The following is a 24,530-nucleotide window of genomic DNA, read 5'->3' on the forward strand; positions in this document are numbered from 1 at the left end:
AGTCAGATATTGAATCAGGGTTGGCCCCAAGTGATTATCCAGAAATTGCTACAGAAATGACATGGCAGTGGTTTCTACCCTCTTAGCATCAGTCAAAGGCAGTTGTATAACGGGCATCCTCACAGGGACTGACACTAAATGATCCTCTGGTGGGCAGTGATCTGAATTAGGGTGATCCCCAGTGACAATCCCTCTAGGGTTTTCATAACTCCTCTGCCTCCTCTTCTCCTCTCACCCCTTCACTGTGAGCAGTCCTCAGAATCTCAGTTATTATTTTCCAATGAGTCTTACCTTTGATCATGTGGCTATCACTGTTTCAACGATTTCCTATGCTGATGCCTCTGAACGTAGCATCCCCACACTAACTCTCCCCCAAGCACTGATCTCATATCTTCCACTATTTTCAGTAAAACTCAATATTGCTGAATTCTTCTAGCTACCCAGTTACAAAACCACAGTCATTATTAATTCATTCCTCCCTCTTTTCCCCACCAAGTCCAGTTGATCCTATGTCTCTCAAATCTTGATCCTTTTCTCTTATGCCTGATTTGGTGTAGTCATTTATTAACTGATCACCCTGCCTCTTGAATCTCTTTTCCAGATATACTGTGGCCAGAGTTTTCTTCTTCTTCTTTTTTTTTTTTCCTGAGACGGAGTCTCCCCCTGTCACCCAGGCTGGAGTACAGTGGCACCATCTCGGCTCACTGCAACCTCCGCCTCATGGGTTCAAGTGATTCTCCTGCCTCAGCCTCACAAGTAGCTGGGACTACAGGTGCGTGCCACCACGCCTGGCTAATTTTTTGTATTTTTAGTAGAGATGGGGTTTCACCGTGTTAGCCAGGATGGTCTCGAACTCCCGACCTTGTGATCTGCCTGCCTCGGCCTCCCAAAGTGCTGCGATTACAGGCATGAGCCACCGTGCCCGGCCCAGAGTTTTCTTTCTAAATTACCACCTTGACCATATTTCTCTCCTATTTAAAAACTTATGGTGACTTTCTGTTACCCCCATTCAATCTTGCCTTTGAGAATTTATGTGATCTGATCCCCCAAGCCATCCAATATGGGCCTCTCTTGTCCAGCCAGTCTATTTTTTATTCCTAAGTTCTCCAGAAATAATTTGTTGATTCTGAATGTTATGTTTTTGTTCATGTTATTCTTCACTTGGAAAGTCCTTCCTTGCTGAAGGCCCAGGTCAAGTTGTACCTCCTCCGTAAAGACTTTTAAAACTGTTCCATTCTTTGATCGCCTACTTTTTTAATATATGGTTGTACTTATCATCTACTTTTTTTGCCTTTTTTTAGAGACAGAGTCTTTCTCTGTTGCCCAGGCTGGAGTGCAGTCGTGGCATAATTATAGCTTGCTGCAGTCTCAAACCCCTGGCCTCAAGCGATGCTTCCACCTTCCATCCCAAAGTGCTGAGGGATCGCAGGCATGAGCTACTGTGCCTGGCCCTGCTGTCAACATTTTGGTCCTTGCTCACAGGCCACTTTGAAATATGATTTAACTGGTTCATCTTCTTGTTTTAGTTCTCAGCTTAATACTATATGAATATGAAGGACCCCAATAAATATATATTAATGCAATGAATACAACTATGGTTAAATGGAAAGCAAACCCTACTTGGATTTACGTATTTCAGATTTGGTTCTCAGCTCTGCTGCTCCACAGATAAATGACAATGAGAAAGTCACTGTTCCTCACTGGTTCTCAATTTTGTTATTTTAAAGAATCACCTGGATCACAGGGCAAAGTCTGAACAGTTAAAAAGATACTGCAACTTTGGTTGATAACTGTTAAAACTGGGTGATGGGTACATGGGGGTTTAGTAACTATTCCATCTACTTTTGTGTAAGTTTGTAAATTTTAATAATAAATGATAATAATAATCACACAGGAGCACTAGTTAAAAATACAGAAATTAGGATTTAATAGATTCCTAGATATCTCCTGTAAATTCTGATTTAGTGCTTTGAGGTAAGGTTTCAGGAACCTTGTTTTTATAGCTACAGTGTTATAAACGTTGTCTACCTCTCTGAACCTTTTTCCTAACCTGTAAAATTGGGACATTGTATCTACCCTACAAATCTATTGTAAAAGAAATAAGATGTATAAAACATGTAGTCCAGTTCCTGGCTCATAATCTGAAGTCCAGTGCATGTTTAAAATAGCAGAAGTCTGATCCCTGCAGAAAAGACTCATGCTTTGATAAATAACTAGTGACCATTTATCCCTGAAGATGAATTTAGACAACCACAGCCAAGAATGAAAAAGAATAAAAGAAGTGAAAGAATTTGATTAAGAGTAGTAGTGACACATCCTCTCTTTTTCATGCTCTGCTAAGTGATTTGACCCCTTCTCGGAATGAACCGCAATGGTATTTAATTTAAAGAGCTCAGAGGTAACAAATTGCCAACAACTAGGGTATTTCATGGATGGTCTCACTAGACTGGTGACTAAGCTAATTTTGAACAGCTGGAAGGACTTATCCGGCTCACAGAAATCATGACTAGTTCAGGCATTGTGGAGAAAATCACTCTGAAAAGTAAACAAAACACACCTCTTCTAAGCAAAGTGTAATTTAGGATTATTGAAAAAGGAATTCTTAGACTTCTAGTAGACATATTTTTGTTTTAAGCCACATAAATATTTGTTTATAGTAATTGCTCATGAATAACTAAATAGCATTTAACACAACAATTGCACTTCATTTTCTTTAGAATTTTGAAATGATTTTGTTTTCAGTTGAATGAATCATACCATTCTGAGTTATATCTGTCCCTTGCTTCAACCCCCACCCCCGCCCCCATCCACAGTTTAGTCCTCATGGGATCCTTCTTATACTCTTCTTCACACTGTCAGAGAAAACTGTTCCAATAAGGTAAAATCCAGACAGCAGAAGGTTAAATAAGCACAAGAATGCTGGAAATAATGCTATTTAATAAATTAAGCTACTTTATGTAGCTTAAAATTGGAGGTAACATTGGCCATATTAATAGATCTGACACCATCCATTCATTTGTTCATTCATTCAATAAATACTTAGTGAGCTCTTGGGAATTCTCAGATGAATTAGACACTGTATTTCCATGGGATCTCTCTTAAGACCAATACAAATAAGGTAAGGTTGAAAATAACACAGGTGGGCATGGGTGGCTGCTGGTGGTGGTGAAGCCAGCACAAAGTTATCACTCATCAGAATAGGCCTACCTGAGGACGAAGTCTTTTACCTGGGCTTGCAGGAGTCACATGTGGGCCGGGGGAGCTGTCCTAGCCTAGCTGAGCCCTCCCAACTACCCATAGTATGCACTGGCTACAGACATGGCTTAGGTTGGAGCAATATTTTGTAGCTACGGAGAATAGCAAGACTTATATTAGCATGACTGATGTAGAACTGAGTCCACTGGCAACATGTATTAAACAGCTGCTCAAATTTGCCACAGTGTGGAACTTGAATGAGATGCCAATTTAGTTTTTAATCCTGTTGTAAATTGACCATTGCTTAGCTCATTCCTGACAGACCCCTTTGAAAAGCAGAATTCAAGGTTTAGATTTTTTTCTAGTTTATCTGAAGAGTATAGGAATATTGTGAAGAAATTTTGGGTAGAGAATCTGAAGGAAAAGACAGATCAGACACAGACAATATCTTGAAACTCATATCTTGGATCGGTTTTTCCAAACAGTAAAATATTGCCTGTATCTTTAAATGCAGAGAAGCAAAAAGTGGTAGTTAAAGCTGACTTCAAAAATAATTAAATTATTTTAAATATTATATATGGATCTTTACTGATACTAGTTTCTGGCTATTTAGAAATGACAAATGTTTTCAATCTGTAATGAAACTATTGCCACATTCAATATATACTCCACAAGACATTAATAAAGAATTAAGGTTTTAATGTCTGAATATGAAAGATGTAATGAGCATTAGAAAAGCAATTATTACTTACATATCTACCATAAAATGTTCAAACTGGATGTAGTAGCAAAGAAAAGACCTTTCTAATTACCCTCAGTTCAGCATCAGAGACCCACAGGCTCTGTGATAGCAATGTCTGCTCCTTCTCACTTTTACTAAAAAGTAAACTGTGGTTCCAGTGGAGGTGTTGGGGACACATCCAGATCCCAGGGAGCAGCCTCAAGAAGAAATCTCAGCCTGTGGCTGCATCTTCCCAGACACTTCCAAATAAGAGACAGATCAAAATGAAAGGCATTGATAACTGGCCAACAGCAAAATCTCATTCACTTTGACACCTGTAACTCAGTTCCTCATAAGTGTGATCAAGATAAACTGGGAGGCTACAACCCTTGGACTGTGAGTATTGATCACCTGTCTTTCCCAGTGGCTTCTGGCAGTCCCTCTCTCATTGTATTGTCAGAGAGCTGAACCACTTGGGAGATTACTTCTGATTAAGTCAAGCGAATTAATACATCCATCATCTTACATATTTTTTGTGTGGTGAGAACATTTAGGATCTACTCTTATAGCAATTTTCAAGTATGCAATACATTATTATTAACTATAATCACCATACTATAGCATAGATCTCCAAAACTTATTCATTCTGTTACACTGTAACTTTGTACCCTTTGGCCAACATCTCCCCATTCCTGCTTCCCACCCTTCCTCAGCCCCTGGCAACCACCATTCTACTCTGTCCCTATGAATTCAACATTGTTAGATTCCACATACAAGTGAGATCAGGCAGTATTTGTCTTTCTATGCCCAACCTCTTTCACTTAGCATAATGTCCTCCAGGTTTATCCATGTTGTTGCAGATGATAGGATTTCCTTCTTTTTAAAGGCTGAATAGTATTCCGTTATTATTATAGTACATTTTAAAATCCATTCATCCATTGTTGAACTAGATTGATTTTATATCTTGGCTATTGCGAATAATGCTGCAACGAACATGGAAGTGCAGGTATCTCTTGACATAATGATATCATTTCCAGAAGTGGGAATACTGGATCATATGGTAGTTCTATTTTTAAATTTTTGAGGAACCTCCACACCATTTTCCATAACGGCTGTGCTAATTTATATACCCACCAACAATCAACCAAGGTTCCCTTTCTACCACATCCTCACCAACACTTATCTTTCGTCTTTTTTATAATAGCCATTCTAACAGGTGGTTTTAATTCCATTTCCTTGGCAATTAGTGTATTGAGCATTTCTTTCATATCCCTGTTGGTCATTTATGTGTTCTCTTTGGAGAAGTGCCTATGTAGATCCTTGGCTCGTTTGAAAACTGGTATTTGTTTTCTTGTTATTGAGTTGTTTGAGTTCCTTAGAACATTTTAGAGTTTTCAACTAACGCCTTCAACTCATTTTGATTTATCAAATTGCATCACTGTTAACATTTTTGTGCCTGGAGCCACCCCAGAAATCATTCCTGGTTCCTGGCACTTAGAGTGATTAAGTAGACAGAATGAAAGGAACAAGAATATGGACATATTAGGATTCTAGAAGATGACAGTTTTCATTTAGCTAGATGCCCTTCTAAGACTACAGTGGACCTTCTGTGTTCTGCCTGTCCAGCAATCCCTCCAGCTCAGTGCTGGTTCATAAGTTTCGTCGTTTCAAGTGCCATAAGAAGTTGACACTAAACACTCCCACACAGAAAGATCTAGAGTGCCTACTTTGTGCCATCTTTCCTACTCTCAAGTGTTAAATACATTTTCACAGGGATTTGGTTTAGGCACGCTGTGTTACTTTCACCCTATAACCCCACATAAAATTTAGAGGAGAGTTTTTGTTCTTTAGAAAGTGCAAAATTAATATTTATTAAATGAGGTAGGTAAATCAGATTTTATAGGTTAGGGCAGATTGGACATTTACATATATATATGTAAATTTTCCTATTTTCTTCAGGCCTACCAATTTCATCCTATTCTCTCTTTAAAATGATCTGAATGATTATTGTTCTCTCAGAGATATCCTCTTAGACTTATCTCTTTCTTTCTTACACCCCAATGGTATATTCTGACTTAAATAGCCTAAGAAATTAGCTCCCGAGAAATGTCAGCAAAAGGAGAAACAAAGCTAGACGAACATATGAGTTATTCCCTAAATCTACGAAATTTCTGAAAGAACAGATGAAACGTTGTAGCCAGTATCAAAACAAACAATGAAGCAGAAAAAACTACTGTGTTTTCATCCTGACCAGATGAGCATTCTTGGTGTGGCCAGTGAGTCTTCCTTTTTCCATTTGTGTGTGCAATAGAAACCAGTTTATGATTTTACAGGTAACCTAATGCCAAGATTGCAAAATGGAGCATATATAGTCTGCAAAAATATATAATTGTGTGTCTGTGTGTGCATGTGTGTGAGATTAATATGGCACATTAGGTTTCCATTTTAGTGCTTTTTAGCTTTGTCCTGTCTGTTCCCAGAAAAGCTGGTCAAGCTTTTTTTGAATCACTCCTGCACTGTTATGATTCTGATGATCAAAAAAGATACTCACAGGTTTTCTAAAGCACAGCATTTCACAACCTTAAGTCAGTCTGAAACAAAATGAAATAAAACACAGCAAAATAAAACAAAAAGTTTACATTAGAAAAGAGTAAATGGAATGCTTAAAGAAATTTAGAAACATTTAAAACTGGAACATTTTAAGAATTAAAAATAAATTAAAATTGCTTTACCAAACAAATCTTGATTCTTTTCTTGCTATTTGAATAGCAATGGGGGAAAATTTCACTCATGTAAATAAAATGTAAAACTATGTTTTGTTAATGACTTTCTGCAGGGTGTGGAACTTTTAAAGTTGGCTGTGTATAAAGCCATCTTGTTGGCATCTGCTCTTAGGGATCCCTCTGTCTTAAATCTCCAGAGAGGCAGAATGACATCATGGTTAAATGTGTGAATCTTGGCATCAGGATGTGCCGGGTCCAATGCTAGCTTTGCTACTTATTGGCTATTTGAATTTAGGAAAGATAGTTGAGCTTGCTTAGAGTCGGTTTCCTCATCTACAAAATGAGGTCAATAATAGTAACACCTCAGAGAGGTTATGAGAATCAAATAAAACCATACATATGAAGTAGGTAGCTCAATAGCTAGTTGTCAGTGCTCATAATATACTCAACAAATAGCTGCTGCTGCTGTTATTATCTAATCTCAGGTATGAGGTATGAATTTAAATATATCGAATTTTCCAGGGAGAGTTTCTAATTGTTCTATAATGTATTTTAATTGTTAAACATAAATCAAGGACTTTTTTTTTTGGTTTTGAATGCGGATGGAGGCGGGGTGCTTTCTAGTACTCCTGCATTCTCTACATGGGTAAACCCAATCTGTCCTTCTGTATCACTTTATTTTTCCAAGGACATGTTGGTGGCAAGAATAAATCTGAGTGACATGCCAAAATGGCAAGTGAAATTTTCTCCTCTCTCATCACTACTATAATGACACGGTTTACATCCCTCTTCATCTCATTTATTCATCCACCCACCTCCTCATCCATCCAGTTATCCATCCATCCTCTACTAAGTGCCAGGCATTGGAGTAATGACATGAATAAGGTACAATCTCTGTTTCCGAGGACCTCAAAGATAGTCAGGGTTGGGGTAAAAGGAGGATGGTGGTAGTTGGGGTCTCAGACGCTTAAAGAGATAATTATTCTGCAAAGAACTTAGTAAAATGATTGTGATATACACAGGATTATATGGAAAAAGGGACATCAAGGACTTCTCACAAAAGTTTCCTTGCATTGGATTTTAAAATTCACAATCTCTGTATAAAGAGCTTTCTCCCTGGCAATTTGTTTATACCAACATGCAAATGGATTTAAATATTCTACAAATTAGATTAAGGTCCTTAGTTGTTGACAGGAATACACAGAGCTATTTAGCTTTTCCTTGTAAGTTTAGCCTCCTTAGTTATCTTTAAAACATAACATATATGTGTATCACCACTAATATTCTGAAAATGGACTAATGTCTAATCATGGCTTGAGAGCTGCAGAATGTTTAATGTGAACCAGATTTTGAAAAGACCCAGCTGAGGTGCAATTAACTCAGTGAGGTAAATCTTTGGAGCCTCATTTTCTGTGTGTATTGGGGGGGGTATATACTCACAGAGTGGGAAGAACACTTGTATTTCCATTTATTTCGTTATTTCATTTATTTGGACATTGGTTAGTTAATAGGTCTTTTATGAATCCATCCCTTGTAACACATAGACTTACAGTCATGTTCTAATCCTCCTTTTAAAGCTGCTTCTTCGGAAGCTTTTTTCTTCTTTTCTTTCTTTTTTGACGGAGTTTTGCTCTTGTTGCCCAGGCTGGAGTGCTATGGCACAATCTCAGCTCACCGCAACCTCCGCCTCCTGGGTTCAAGTGATTCTCCTGCCTCAGCCTCCCAAGTACCTGGGACTACAGGCGCCCGCCACCACGCCTGGCTAATTTTTTTGTATTTTTAGTAGAGGCGGGTTTTCACCATGTTGGTTTCAGGCTGGTCTTGAACTCCTGACATCAGGTGATCCACCATCCTCAGCCTCCTGAATTGGAAGCTTTTTGTGTCATAAATTATCTCAAGTAAATTTCTTCTGTTAGATGGTAAGCGCCATTTAGAGTATAGGTTATTGTCATTGTTTTTGTTACTTTATTATTATAATCAAGGACTTGAACATGTCAGAAGAGAAAAGAAATCCTGTGATCCTAACAAGACCCTGCTCGTTTGTACCTAATTCCAAAATCTTTAAATTCACACTGATTTGGGCACATTTATTAAAGGAACAGTTATTATAGAAATCTTACTCCACCCTCATTCTGTCTCCCCAGTGTTTTTCTGGTATCTACTTTAAAGACAGTATCAAATTACCGGAAATGTAAAGCCCACATCCCTAATGTTTATGTGAAACCAAACTACATTTGATTGTAGTTGACGGAAATTAATCCAGCAAACAGTCTGGATTTCAGTTTGCAATTCACAATATTTGTATTTCTGCATCTTCAATTCTTTCAGAAACCGATTTATCTTCAATAGGTTATGTACCATCCATGATTTACTTCTCTTATAACATAAAAAAAGAAATACAATGAGGAATAAAGACAAAGGCCGGGCGCGGTGGCTCACACCTATAATCCCAGCACTTTGGGAGGCCAGGGCGGGCAGATCACCTGAGGTCAGGAGTTCAAGACCAGCCTGGCCAATATGGTAAAACCCTGTCTCTACTAAAAATACAAAAATCAGCCAGGCATGTGCCTGTAATCCCGGCTACTGGGGAAGCTGAGGCAGGAGAAATCACTTGAACCCGGAAGGTGCAGGTTGCAGTGAGCTGAGATTGTGCCACTGCACTCCAGCCTGGGCAACAGAGTGAGATCCCGTCTCAAAAAAAAAAAAAAAATTAAGAGTTGGAAGAATAATAAGAAAAAAGTCAATAAGGAGTGGAGTGACAATACAGATGGAGCAAGCAATGAATTAATGTGGCTTTCAGATCCTTTACTTCAGTTTTTTGGTACATTTGGCCTGATGTAGAATGTCCTATGATGTAGGATATAATTTTGAACATGGCAAGGGACCTAGTATGTGATAGCCATCATCTGTTATCCTTGTCTTTCCTGCAGCTCAGGATGCCACTTATTCCATTTCCTGTTTTTATACAGCGTAGGGCTGAAGCAAGATCCAAACAACACTGTGATACAAAAGAGAAACAGAGGGCAGCCTGCTCATCTTGGAGGGCACGGAAAGACTAGTGAGACATACACAAAAAAAGCAGGGCCAGGCGAGGTGGCTCACGCCTGTAATCCCAGCATTTTGGGAGACTGAGGTCAGGAGTTTGAGACCAGCCTGGCCAACATAGAGAAACCCTGTCTCTACTAAAAGTACAAAAATTAGCCAGGCATGGTGGTGGGTGCCTGTAATCCCAGCTACTCGGGAGGCTGAGGCAGGAGAATCACTTGAACCCGGGAGGTGGAGGTTGCAGTGAGCCAAGATCGTGCCACTGCACTCTAGCCTGGGTGACAAGAGTAAGATTCTGGCTCAAAAAAAAAAAAAAAAAAACAGATCTTTTTTCATGTGATTCTTATGCCTAGTACAAGTAATGCTGGCAAATCCTTCCTGATCTTTTCACCACCAGAAAGACAGGATAGAAAGGCAGAGAGAGATGGAGGGAGAACAAGAGGGTTAACATAGCTTATTCATTTATTCACTCACCAAACTAATTTTTTTTTTTTTTGAGACGGAGTCTCGCTCTGTCTCCCAGGCTGGAGCGCAGTGGTGCAATCTCACCAAACTAATATTTATTGTTTGTCATATGACAGGCACAAAGTTTGGTTCTGGGAATTTGAAGATGAATGAGTTACCACCCCTGCCTTCAAGGTGTTTCAGTCTAGCAGGGAGAATGATGTTTAAACCAGTAGTTAAGCTTGATAAGGCAATTATTTTAATGGTGAGCCACAGCTCTGAACAGAAGGGGTGCAGATATGGAGACACAAGCTCATCCTTTTATTGAGTTCCCTAATAAAGACCAAGATGCTTAACACTGTTGATCTCCAGCTTCTTCATTAAAATCGGTGGGAGACCATCTTCTCACTTGCAGACAGTGCATGTAAAGTGCCCAAAAGAGTGCTTGACACATAGTGGGCATTCAGCAAATGGTAGAGTGTGGATGTACTACAGGGGCTATGAAGGACTCAAGGGCAGTAGGACCATAGGAGGGGTCCTGAAGTCCCACATCAGATATGCAAGAAAGGCCTTCTTGCACACCGCAAGAACACTAGGTACCAGGATTAGCAAGGAGTTGCCACTGACAAGTTGGTCCCTATTTCCCAACTTGCCTTCACTAGGTGGAACATTTCCTTTAAGATTGCAAAGGGAGGTCAGTGCGATGGCTCACACCTGTAATCCCTGCACTTTCAGAGACTGAGGTGGGTGGATCACTTGAGGTCAGGAGTTCGAGACCAGCCTGGCCAACATGGTGAAACCCCCGTCTCTATTAAAAATACAAAAATTAGCTGGGCGTGATGGTGCATGCCTGTAGTCCCAGCTACTCAGGAGGCTGAGGCAGGAGAATCGCTTGAACCCAGGAGGTGGAGGTTGCAGTGAGCCAAGATGGCGCCACTGCACTCCAGCCTGGGTGACAGAGCCCTGTTCCCTGCATTGGACCCCACTCCCTCTCCCTTGTCCTCCCCAGCCTCTGCCTCCTGCTCTCACCTACTGCTCTGATGACCAGCCAGGGCAGGCCTGGAGGCCGAGGTCAGTGGTTTCTTAGGACAAGGGCTGGGCCCCAAAAAGCCCCACCAGGCGTGGTGGTTTGTGCCTGTAGTCCCAGCTACTCAGGAGGCTGAGGCAGGAGAATAGCTTGAACCCGGGAGGCGGATGTTGAAGTGAGTCGAGATCTACTGCACTCCAGGCTGGGTGACAGAGTGAGACTCTGTCTCAAAAAAAAAAAAAAAAAAAATTGTAGAGGGAAAAGACTGCAATTTTTTCCTTTAGTAAGGATAACTCAGGTGAGAAGCCCATTGCATTTTTATTGCACCAATTTCTGACACTTAAATGTCTTTCACATGAGTCACCTATTGGCACTTAGCTCCTTGTTTACGTGAAGAATCCTGTGTCTCCACTAACCTCCTTCCCTTCTAGGCCTTCCATATATTTTCCTGTCGCCTTTCTATCAACTCTGTGGTTTACTATATTTGAGAAGCATTATGTTTTGAAGTCATATATTATATTATATACAGAGAAGTGAAATAGAATATTTGGTCATTGTTGCCACTTGTGAATGAAAAGTGGCTACTATTGGGTAATATTTATTGAGCTCTTATTATCAGGCACCACACATTCTAGGCATTGTATCAGTGCTTCTTGGCTTTTGATGGAAATACATGGGATATGGAGATCTTAAAATTCAGGTTCTGGTTCATTCAGTGTGAGAGTAGAGGCCAAACGTCTACAGTGCTGACAAGTTCAAGGGTGATGCTGTTGTTCACAGGCTGCATTTTGAATAGCAAGACATTGTACCATTTGATCCTGACAACAATCCTGTTAGTTAGAAGTTACTTCTTATGGCCAGGCACGGCGGCTCACTCCTGTAATCCCAGCATTTTGGGAGGCCAAGGCGAGCGGATCACGAGGTCAGAAGATATAGACCATTCTGGCTAACACGGTGAAACCCTATCTCTACTACAAATACAAAAAAAAAAAAAAAAAAATTAGCCGGGCGTGGTGGCCGGCGCCTGTAGTCCCAGCTACTTGGGAGGCTGAGGCAGGAGAATGGCGTGAACCCGGGATGTGGAGCTTGCAGTGAGCCGAGATCGCACCACTACACTCCAGCCTGGGCGACAAGAGCGAGACTCCGTCTCAAAACAAAAGAAAAAAAATTATTTCTTATTTCACATCTAGGGAAACTGAAGGGTAGAGAATTTATCCAAGGTCATGTTGCTAGAAAGCAGTACAGCTCGGGCTCTAAATCCAGATTTGTGTCCTGGGATAGTGTATATAATCTGGATTTTGGAAATATTCTCCAACATCCAAAGGTGATCTGATGCTACCTGAAACAAAATTCATAGTTTTAGTTTAAATTTTGTCCCGCTTAATGAAATTTCTTTCTAATTTCTCTTTATGAAAGACTGTGTTAAATGGTGATTCAAATGTGTTGGATTTTGCTTCTAAAGGTATGTAGAGTTCAGTATGATTTATTTGCCAAAATTATGGCCTAGGAAACGTCGTGCTATTGATGGAATCCGCATTGAACACAAGAGGAAATTGCTAGGGAAGGATGCGTGTGAGGAAAGGAAATCCTCAGGCTGATTTATTGTTCAGCGCTGAGTGTACACAGTGTGCTATCCTTGTCACAGCCAAACGAAAAAGGACGCAATCACTGTCCTGAACAAATCATTCTTTTAAAAATAATATTTTGGCCTGCTTATAAAGTATGGTTCGTAATAAAAAATCTGGGCTACAGAAATATAATACAATTAAATTATCCAAACTCCCATCTTTTTTTTTTTTTTTTTTTTGAGACGGAGTCTGGCTCTGTCGTCCAGGCTGGAGTGCAGTGGCTGGATCTCAGCTCACCGCAACCTCCGCCTCACGAGTTCAAGCGATTCTCCTACCTCAGCCTCCCGAGTAGCTGGGACTACAGGCGCGTGCCACCACGCTCGGCTAATTTTTTGTATTTTTAGTAGAGACGGGTTTTCACCGTGTTAGCCAGGATGGTCTCGACCTCCTGACCTCGTGATCCGCCCGCCTCGGCCTCCCAAAGTGCTGGGACTACAGGCATGAGCCCCGCGCCCGGCCTATTTTCTAATTTTAAGTGAATGCATCTCAAAAGGGTGACGAAGGACCACATTCCTATGGAACAGCAAGAATTCAATGTGGCAATATCTTGCCACAAACAATTTAAACATTAATTGTGGTTTTGAGGGGCAGCGTGCAGTGGGAGTAAAAGGGGTAGGGTTTAGAGTCTCCAAAAGATTTACTTAAGAAACACGAATGCACTGCTTGTGCACTGCGCAAAAGTTCTGGGGTCAAGTTCCAACCTTCACTAATGATCCCAGAACAGCCCGGGAGGAGCTGCCCAGGGCTAACGCGCTTTGCTCTCAAACCCGGCCGCCAGTCGCCGACGCATGCGCAGTCTAGCACCGTGGCACAGGCCTTTCTCAGGCAGGTTTTTGTGGAGTCAGCGAAAGGGCCAGAACAGCAACCGCGAACAGTTCTGAGCCTGACAGTGCAGGGGGAAGCCAGCTCCAAGTGAAAATCACCTCGCAAGGAAATAGGCTCAGGAATGGGGGCGGTTTCTGCAGGCGTCTCCACACACGCACTCTCACTCACTTTTAGGGTGCCAAAACACCACTAGGCGCAACTAGGAGGAATAGGCTGAGGAATCAGCTATAGAGAATGGAGCGGATAGAGCTGCAAGGGGCGAGGGGGCGACGATCTATAAAACTTTCAGCGCCGTGCTCTACTGATGCTCTGGGCACTTTTTTCATTGCTCTGGGGAGTCTGGGTGCCCCAATTAATCCGTCGCTCCTTTCGGCATTTGTTGTTTAGGGGGTCCTGGGGGATCCCATCGTATTACAGTATTCAGCCACACTCCCCGCAAAGCTGGGAAGCCGCCCCGAGAGAAGACCCCAGGACGCCAGGGGCTGCGTGAGCCCCGCAAGGCTGCAGGCGGGGGCTTGGGATCCCCTTTGTGGCCGCCGCCCCCCTCTGCCGGCCCCTCCCCCGCGCCCCGCCCTCGGCCACCGACCCCAGCCCCGGCCGCCGGCGTGCTCCCACCCGCGCGTCTGGGGACTCGCGGACCGCAGCGAGACCGGCCGGCGCGCTGGGCATGCTCAGTGGCGGGCCGGGCGCTGAAGTCGGAAGCCTGTGCGCTGCAGCCGCCGCCGAGCCGGCCGGGGCGCACGGAGAACGCGCGGGACTCGCTGCAGCGGCGGCCGGGTCGCGGCGCACCCGGGCCGGGACCGGAGCCGAGCCCAGCGCGGCGCCCGCGACCCGCCGGCCGCGGCTCCTGCTCCCTAGATCCCGCGCGGGGAAAGGGCCGGCGGCTGTTGGCGTCGGCGGGGCGCGGAGGAACCGCGGCGGCGGCGGCGGGGGCCGCATCCTTGCCGCCCGCCCCGGCCCAGCCGCGTCCCGGAGCCGTCGGGCATGGAGCCGTGGAAGCAGTGCGCGCAGTGGCTCATCCATTGCAAGGTGCTGCCCGCCAACCACCGGGTGACCTGGGACTCGGCTCAGGTGTTCGACCTGGCGCAGACCCTCCGTGATGGAGTCCTGCTCTGCCAGCTGCTTAACAACCTCCGGGCGCACTCCATCAACCTGAAGGAGATCAACCTGAGGCCGCAGATGTCCCAGGTGAGGAGGCCGGCGCGGGCGCCCCGCCTCCAGCCGGCAGCTCCCATTAATCGTGCGGCTAATTTCTTTGTGTAAATGCAAACGTCTAGGTGCGCTGAGCTTGCCCTGCCTCCCAGCCTTCTGCTTTGGGACCACTTCGGCACCACTTTGGCTTTTCCTACCTTGGCTTGAAATGGTTTAGCTCCTCAAGCTGAATGCGAAAGCCTTGCGTCCGGAGACGGTGTGAGGATTTCGTAAAGGCTTTCTGTGAGGCGGGAAAGAAATAAGTTGTCTTAGGGTGCCTTTCACCTACTCTGCGTGTGTGTGGCGCGACAAAGGGAATTTGATCAAGCTCTTCTATAATAACGAAGGGGAGGGACGAAACGGGGTGATGGGGTAATTTGCCTTTAATCTCTTCTTTTGCTTTGCGTCTTGTACTCATGTTTTCCTGAAAGAGGAACCATGACATAAATGAGGACTCGAGGAAGTGAAGGGCGTTTCGTCCCGTTATCTGTCCAGGAGTGACACTGGTCAAAGGGAAGAACAGGGAGCAGAACCCAGAGGCCGCCCCCAGGGCCCCTGAGCTGGTGGCCAGCCGGCAAGCTCCCGTTTACAGCTCTTCCTAAACCATGTGAGAAGGAGCGAGTCCAGCCTCTCTCAGCAGCGACAGGAAATGAGAAGTTTCACTAGAGATTCCGCTTTCCTTCCTGCAGTGCCCTGCTCAGGTGCTGTGGTGCCGGTCGGCTCCTGGGGCTGGAGCTGCCTCTTTGAGGGTGAAGCCAGACACCTCTGGAAGGTTGGGTGCACCCTAGAGTCAGCTCAAAAGTCACAGTTCAGTGGAAGCGTAGTTTATTTGTCCTGTCGGAAAATTTTTGTACAGAAGGATGTTAAACTCGGTTCAGAGCCTCTTTCTCTTTCAGAATGTTAAAACAAAACAAAACAAAAAACCAAACTGCTTTCAACTTAAAAGGGAGAGGACAGAGCCCTCTCCATGACACATTTCAGCACTAATCCTCTATGACGCAGAGCCTCAGCTACTTAGCAACCAGAGCAGCGCCTTTTAAGAAGGAACGGACTTTATATGATTTAATAAGTATGTATTTAAAGTTAGAGGACACACAGTCATCTCTGATTCTTGGTGTCAGTGTTTCATCAGGGTCCCCTGCACTTCAGATTCTGCATTCCTTGCCTGTTTGCCTTCAACCTGCTGGTGGGCAGTCCCTAAGAAAGAACAGGCATGGAAGTGGGGAGAGCCATATGTATTTAAAAGTGAGATAAATTATTTTATGCCCCCATAAACCTGCATGGTGTTTGCTACCTCTAGGTACCCCTTCAGAGTTGTCTCAACTCTGGATATTCCTTTGAGGGATTTAGCAGACTTTTCTATTATGGTGGGAGCTGCAGTTAGCTACTCTCACACATCCCCATTTTCCACTTTGCCTGTAGCCTCAGGAGGCAGCGTGGGTCAGGATGCCTTGGCCCACCAGCAGGGAGTACAGTACTGTGCACATTTCCTGGAACTTGTTTCCTGGAACTCTCAACAGTTGCTCTCAATAATCACGTTTTCTGGACAGCTGAAGACCTTTTTAAACCTTGAAGCCTTTATTTGAATGCTAACAATGGATGAGAATCATTTTGAATGTGTTTCCCTCTTCTCCTCTCACGTTAGATGTAATTTAATCTTTCTGATGACCAAAGATTGTCATTATAAGCATCATTAATGAAAATTGAGCACATGCAATGCTCTAAGGGTTCTGTTGCCTAGTGGGGGTACCAAAATGAGCAAACCAGGATACTTGCCCTAAAGGAATTATTACACTATGCTATCAGATGATAAATCACTGGGTTATAATAAGGTAAGTAGGACAGCTAATGACCTTCTTTGTGCCGTTGCACTTTTGAGTTCTGAAGTCTGTTCAACCTTGAGGTTTCTGGTTCCAAATTAAGTACAGTTTCTCCTGTAATGTCCTATGAGAGAGTGCTTCCCTCAAATGTGATTCCTAGAAGGCTAGTACCTGAACCCGGGGATGTCTGTTTTTGCTTACCTCTTGGTTCTTGGCCTCATTGCAGAGAGGCAAGGCTGCTGAACAAGTGGATGCTAGGCTGATGAGTTTGTATCATGCAGGTTGTCATTAAATCCTTTAATGAGACTTATGAAATGATTTTATGAAATAACTTGACATATTTAGCATGCTTATAGTGCCTAGCACATGTATTTAATAAATGTTTACTATTAGCAAAATTATGAAAAACATTTTTTCTGCTATTGTTATATTAAGAGTAATAGGTTCCAATAGAAATTTTAAAACAATTGTAGAGGCCTACTGGTTCCTTTGGGCTGATAACCCTAAACATTTTGCCTCTAACTACTCATATCTTTCTTGGGAAAGGTTCTAGCTGTAGTGAATAAACTATTAACCTGGTACAACTCTATCATGTCCCAGCAGAGTGTATTCCCCTGGAGTTAGAGATGTCATTACTAGTACTTGTGGCTTTTTGGTATGTCTGAGAGTCGTTCTGTCTACTTGACTTAGATTCTGTTGAAGATATTAATTTGAAATAGACTACTTATTATAGCACATGATTTCCTAAGCTGAGAAATAACTGGAAGCTGTCACTTCAGACTTTTGTGACATATTGAGACTGTAAAGAGCAGATGTTGACAAAAGAAATTTTAATTTATTGATGTTTTGTTTGTAGCCTGTTTAGCTTTCCTGAAAGAGGCTATAAAATGACCAGCCTTTTAAAATGAGTGTTTATTCCAGAGAGTGGGATGCCTTTCTATTCTCTATTAGCCTTCTGCCTTGTTTGCGTTTTAAAAAATAAATAACTGCAAATAATTACTGCTCAATTATAGGTTTGAATCTTGGAATCTTAATAAGTTAGTTGATTATCTTTCAAAATAAAAGCATGGATGGGATCCCAGTTTTCTTACTTATTGTTCTTTCTGGCTGTGGACATCAGTTTGTTTTTGATCTTGCCATCTTGGTAAGAGGATGATCTTCAGTTCAAAAATAAGTTTATTTTTTCATGCTGATTTAGCTTTTGTTTTTATTTATGATGGGTTAAAGAGGTAAACATTAATCACAGTTATACATTTAACATGTTCTTCTTATAGAATACAGTTAAATAAAATGCAGTTGGCCAGTGAATATCTAAGAAATTTGGTGTCTGTATATGTTAGATTTTAGTGTCTATATTTGAGATTTATTTTTCATCTGAAACAGTATTCTAGCCAGGACACAAAGCATGTGAATGATTCTGGAAGAGAAGAGCCTACTGGTGATAGCTGTACTGGGTGGGCAGCACATGCTGGGGTTGGGGCGGGGGGTGTGCCTGTGGAAGGGCATGAGTTACTGGCTTGATGTCACTTTTAGTGGTTAAGAAGATCTTCATGAATGCCTATAACCACCCCTAGATCTATCATGAATGAGAGTACCTTAGTCTTAGTTTGAAACTTAAAATTTTGCTTTGTACTGTGCTTTATAGTAGGGGTAATACATTCAATGAGTTTAGTGGCCACTATGGACAGTATATGTAAACTTTGAATTGTCTAAATGAATAATTCAGACTTCAAGGATTCCTTCAATGAATATTTACTTGTTCCTACTATGTTCCAGGCACTGTTTTCGACACTGTCTTGGACAAACTCAACAAAGTCCCTGCCCTAAAGGGGTTTGGATTTTAGTAGAGTTGAACCATAAATAAATGACTGTATAATTTATTTATATTTTTATATATAGTTTTTTATATATAATTATTTATATATTTATATATAATGTGCTGTGAACCCATTTGAAGCTGAGTTAGGAACGAGAGAGAAATGTAATACAATTTTATAGAAGGTAGTCAAGAAAGTCCTCTCCAAGGGAGTGACAATTAGGTGGGACCTGAAGCGAGTAAGGGAACACAGGAATGTCAATGTTTGGAAAAAAGAATATTCCTGGCGGAGGGAATACCAAGTGCAAAGCGCCTGAGGTCATTAAGTGGCAGGCATACTGGAGGAACAGCAGGGTCAGTGTGGCTGGAGGAGAGTGAGTCTGGGAAAGAGTGGGAAACATGAAGTCAGAGAGAAAATGGAAGCTCGATTTTTAGTACTTGTGGGCCACTTTAAGGACTTTGGATTTCACTTTGAGTGAAATGAGAGGTCAACAGAGGGTTGAGGAGAGGAGTGGCATGGCCTGATTTACGTTTTCTTTTCTTTTTTTTTTTTTGTTTTTTTGAGATGGAGTCTTACTGTGTAGCCCAAGTTGGAATGCAGTGGCCCGATCTCAGCTCACTGCAACCTCCGCCTCCCAGGCTCAAGAGTTTCTCGTTCCTGAGCCTCCAGAGTAGCTGGGACTACAGGCACGTGCCACTACTCCTGGCTACTTTTTTGTATTTTGGTAGAGAGGGGGTTTCACCATGTTGCCTAGAGTGTCTCCAACTCCTGAGCTCAGGCAGTCCACCCGCCTTGGCCTCCCAAAGTGTTAGGATTACAGGCATGAGCTGCCACGCCCAGCCCTGATTTACCTTTCCTACAGTTACTTTGGCTACCAAATTGAGAACAGACTGGAGAGCAGCAAGGATAGAAGTGGCCAGGCTAATACATCATTCAGGCAAGAGATGATGGCGGCTCTTACCAAAGCAATAGCAGGGCAGATGGTGGGAAGAGTAGGCTCTGAATATATTCCGAAGGTGGAGCCAGCAGGGGTTTATTGACGGACTAGATTAGGGATATGAGAAGAGAGGAGTCAAGTGTGTCTCCAGAATTTTTGACCTGAGAAACTGGATGATGAAGTTCCCATTTACTGAAATGGAGAGGACTAGAGGAAGTATGGTGTTGGGGTGTATGTGGGGAGAGGGGAAGGAATATCTGGAGCTAGTTATGATTGAAATGCCTAGTAGACATCTAGATGGGTACGCCAAGCAAGTTAGAGGAGTTGGAAATGTAGGTATAAAGTTTGGAGTCATCAAGGTGAAGATGGTATTTAAAATCATGAGACTGGGTGATACCACGCAGGGAGTAGAGAAGAAAGAAGAAAAAGTCTGAGTGAGCCATTGGAGCATGCCTGTTCTTGAGGGCAGAGAGATAGGGAGAACCTGTGAAGGAGTTGAGAGGCAATGGCCATGAGGTAGGAGGGAAACCAAGTGAACAGAGTGTTTTTTGGAGGAGTGATGACATGTCAAATGCTGCTGATCAAGTGAAATAAGGACTGAGGATAGAAGATTTAAACAATATAAGATTCCTTGGTGCCTTGACAAAAACAGATTTGGTGATGTGGTGGGGAAACACCTGATAATAGGAGAGGATTGAGACAGTAAGTATAGACATCTCTTTAGGGAGTAATTTTGCTGTAAAGAGAACAGAAAGATGGGATAGTGGCTACTAGGGGAAAAGAAATGAAGATATGGGTTAATTAATTAATTAATTAATTTATTTTTGAGACAGAGTCTTGCTCTGTCACCCAGGCTGGAGTGCAGTGGTGAGATCTTGGCTCACTGCAACCTCTGCCTCCTGGGTTCAACGAATTTTCCTGCCTTAGCCTCCCAGGTAGCTAGGATTACAGGTGTGTGCCACCACGCCCGGCTAATTTTTGTATTTTGGTAGAGACGGGGTTTTACCATGTTGTCCAATCTGGTCTCAAACTCCTGACCTCAGGTCATCAGGCCACCTTGGCCTCCCAAAAGTACTGGGATTACAGCTGTAAGCCACTGTGCCCGGCCTAGATATAGTTTATTTTCTTATGACTCAATTCTTAGTTTATACCTATTAAAAGAGCTCCTTTAGATGGACAGATTTTCTCATATGGTACTCTTGTGTAAATGTGTATATATGTGAAAAGATATATCTATATATGAAGAATGAGAACATATGGGCACAGGGAGGGGAACATCACACACCGGGGCCTGTTGGGGGTTGGAGGGCAAGGGGAGGAATAACATTAGGAGAAATACCTAACGTAGATGACGGGTTGATGGGTGCAGCAAACCACCATGGCACATGTATACCTATGTAACAAACCTGCACGTGCTGCACATGTATCCCAGAACTTAAAGTATAATGATAAAGAAAATATAAGTAAAATTTAAAGTGTTTTAAAATCGTTTTGTTCAGATTGTGACTATTCCGAATACCACTTGAACTTAGAGTCATTGATTGCCATGTGTTTTCATACAGTGTTGCCCTTTGAACATCTAGTGTTGGTGATGCAGCATTCCTAAAATAATTCATCACTGTTGTCTGTAAGATTTCCTTCTAAGCTGAGTTTTGATGCTGCTGTTATTATTTTAAATAAAGAGTTAAATAGTTTCTGTTATACACAACCATACATTGTTTTAAAAAACTATGATTTAGTTTTAGCATTGAGGCATGCATTCCAAATACATGTCTACACACTCCCTCCTCCCATACAAGGTGGTGTGACTTACAGATTTTGGGGTTATACAAAAGGGAAGGAGGAAGAACTGTTATTTTCCAAAAAGAATGGTGTGCCTAGTGACATTTTTAGTCAGTTCATTCAGAATAATATTCCTTAGTCTTCTCAGAAGTCATTAACCTCTTTGCCATTTGTTAGGTTATTCTCTTGGATAATCTGCCAGCAGAATTTTAAACTCAACACCAAGGATCTTTTCATATAAAGTAGTTGTGGCATCTTTAGGCATCTTAAGCACTTGTTCTGTCTGCGTGATTGGTGGCTTAACCTAGGTTCTCTAGAAAGCAGAGCCTGGGGTAAGGCACTGAAGTACTGAAACCCTCTTGGTGAGGTACAATCCCATGGCTTGCCAGAGTGAGGAAATGAGATCGTGTCTTTTTTTTTTTTAAGATGGAGAAAATTATATCATGTTTGCAATACAAATGGGGTTGATCTAGTATAGATCACCACATATTTTCTAATTTTCAATACAGTGGATTGTTTTTATTATTTTTCTCGAATCCTCTGTGGCAATTGATGTTACTGATCATCCCCTTCTCCTAAAACTCTCTCTTCCCTTTACTCTCACCACACCATATTCTCCTGGTTCTCTTGTACCTCTTATTATTCCTTCTCAGTTTTTGTTTGTTTGTTTGTTTGCTGGCTTCTCTTTATTGAAACATGTCTTAAACATTTTAGAGTTTTCTCTTTAGTTGTGTTTTGATTTCATACTCGCTTCCCTGTAGCATCTCATGACATCTGTGGTGTTACCTACCTTGCTGGATCCCAGATTCATACTGACAGCCTCAGTCTGCCTGTTTTACACCTCTGCCTCTATAGTTACAGTTGCTCCATAGGTATGAAGTCTGATCATTGTAGAAAGTTCACTCACAATAGAGAGGGGTGGATTGGATGGGACAAAACTAGGCGTGAGCAGGACTGGTACTGAAGTCATTCAACAGAAGATAAGGCCAGAGAAAGGAGGCGAATAGAGGGATAGGAACAAAAAAGATTAAAGTGATAATTATGAGTTGGGATGGATGGGACTTTGCAACCTTTTAGATACAGAGAAAGAGTGGAAAGTATCTAGGTTGAGACCCAGGTTTCAGCATCAGGTGACAGAAGTGTCATAAAGAAGGGGCACATTTTAGTGAGAAAGGGAACACATTCTGTCTTGGACTCTGAGTTGGAAGTTATTATCAGTTACCCTCTCTCTTCTCAGTTTCATGCATCCCACTCTCTTGATATCCCTTTCTTTCGGGTTTGTTCTACTAATACCTAAAACCCAACAATCCTTTGAACTCATTGCTTCTACCACCTCTTAACTGCCTGATTCAGTTTTCATTTCCTTCCTACTTAGCTTAAATACTATAGCCATTATAATTCCCTGACTTCCCTTGATTTGTCCTGCTTGTTTGGATAAACAAATCCCTGGTAAAATTCAACTTGTTACTTATTCCCTGCTTACAACTGAGATGCTGAATGTAATGGAGGAAAACCCGCACCGTGCTGACTGCTCTCACTTTAAGTTCATGATTCCTAACCTCAAGTGGGCACCTTGGGCCATCCAGTCATCTGATTATATTTCTTTAATGTTCTCAAAGTATGGTCTGGAACTACTGGCAGTCCCTGAAATGCTTTTAGGGGTCCCACAATTTCAAAACTCTCTTTGGTTTTATTTATAATCTAATAATAATAGATTATTTGCCCTCATTCTCATTTTCTAATGTGTATATAGAGGAGCTTTCCAAAGGTTGTGTGATAGTGCCCATGCCGTTGCTGTGGCTGACTGTAGGATATATGCTTGTGTATGTTTCAAAGGCTTATCAGTTTAGAATTCTAGTATGTTAAACATTAATAGCTATGAAACCCCAAACAAAAGCTGCTGAGGATTCTCAATCACGTTTTAAGAGTGGAAAGGGGTCCTGAGGAAAAAGAAGTTTGAGAACTGCCTGAGACCATTTACTTTTTGACTCTCCAGATCACTCTGTACTACCTTTTCTTCTTTCCTTAAACTTAACTTCATCACCTGCTTCTCCCTTCTTTCTCTCAACTTGTAACCTCACTTCCTATTCCAGTGAGAAAAAAGACAAAATTGGAGGAGAGTTTCCTCAGGCTCCCACCTTCCTGCATCTGTGCTCGTAGATGATGCCTTCTCTCTTGCACTATGAGTGAGTTAACAGTGCTCCTGGCCAAGGCCAGTTTCTCCTTCACTCTTACCCCCATGCTCTTCTGCATCATCAGTTCTCTCTTGGATCTTTCCCGTTTGCATGCATGTATGCCGTTATTCCCTTCACTTGATGTGTGATATATTTTCAAAGTAGAGATAGAAACATGTGGATGAACATTGGGTGTGATGGAGAGCGACTAAGGATGACTAGGGTTTGATCTGAGCTACTAGGGCAGGTGATCAGACAACCTCCTTATAACTTTAGTGGTTCCCGATGGACCATGGGATAAAATCCAACCTCCTTAGTATGCAAGAGCTCATGGTCTTGTCCTGCTTCATCTCTCAAAGCTCTTCTCCACTCTGTACTTCTGACCTTTTTGCAGTTTCTTGAAAAGACTATGCTGTTAAGTGTCTCTGTGCTATTGCATATACCTTTTTGTCTGCTTGAAGTTCCCCTTTTCATTTGTCTACTTGAAGATTCAGTTCAAGAGTCATCTTTGTATTGTCTTCCCTGACTTTTCTCCCAGGTGTGGCTGAGCACATGCTGCTTTGTGCCACAGTGTCTGGTGGAATGCAGCATTTCTTGCTATTTTGCAGTTTTTTTTCCTTATCTGTCTCCCTTCCAGGCTTTGGCTTGATTGAGGATGCCATAGGCTAGTTCCTTTATATACAGCACTAGAAATGGACACAGGGAGTCATACCTAATAGGCATACATAAATAGGCATAGATTAAATTCATCAATGGGATGAAAATGGTGACACTTTCTTTACTTCCTTTTCAAATATCTACAAATTAAAAAAAAACAACAACATAGCCAGCACTGACTGTCATTAAAAACCAAAAATACTTGTTAAGTGCCATTACTAATAATAGCAGGTAACATTACTTCACCACTTACCAACTGACTCTCAGAAAGTGACTAAACCTGTCTATCTGTCTTTTCTTTAGCTTCCTCATCTCTAAAATAGACCAAATAAAAGAACCTACCTCCTAGGGTTCTTGTGAGGGCTAGCTGAATTAATTAATGTGACTGGCTTATAACAAGTGCCCAATAGATGTTAACTATTTTTTACTATAATGATTATCACTACTTCTGTGGAAACATATAAGGCAGTTACTAAAACCTTCCATGCATTATCTCATCTAATTGTCCAACACCATGAGGCAGGCACTGCTATTTATCCCCATG

The 24,530-nt window shown here is 42.1% G+C and overlaps 1 protein-coding gene and 1 long non-coding RNA gene across 3 annotated transcripts in view; one reads left to right on the forward strand and one right to left on the reverse strand.

Moving 5' to 3' along the window:
- The window catches only part of LOC116469687 (uncharacterized), a 29,980-nt gene extending 14,961 nt beyond the window's left edge, over window positions 1–15,019 (reverse strand). The window contains exon 1 of the long non-coding RNA XR_004248317.1: window positions 14,958–15,019. This is a non-coding gene — a long non-coding RNA (uncharacterized LOC116469687). The remainder of the gene's footprint in view (window positions 1–14,957) is intronic.
- VAV3 (vav guanine nucleotide exchange factor 3) overlaps window positions 14,282–24,530 on the forward strand; it is a 417,957-nt gene continuing 407,708 nt past the window's right edge. The window contains exon 1 of one of the 2 annotated variants that reach the window (XM_032155203.1): window positions 14,282–14,796. In XM_032155203.1, the coding sequence (XP_032011094.1) occupies window positions 14,593–14,796 (204 nt within the window). In that variant the 5' untranslated portion in view covers window positions 14,282–14,592. The remainder of the gene's footprint in view (window positions 14,797–24,530) is intronic. The other variant, XM_032155201.2, reaches the window with a different exon arrangement.

This window comes from Hylobates moloch, unplaced genomic scaffold (assembly GCF_009828535.3).
Source record: "Hylobates moloch isolate HMO894 unplaced genomic scaffold, HMol_V3 SCAFFOLD_5, whole genome shotgun sequence".
In the NCBI taxonomy this organism is placed as follows: Eukaryota; Metazoa; Chordata; class Mammalia; order Primates; family Hylobatidae; genus Hylobates; species Hylobates moloch.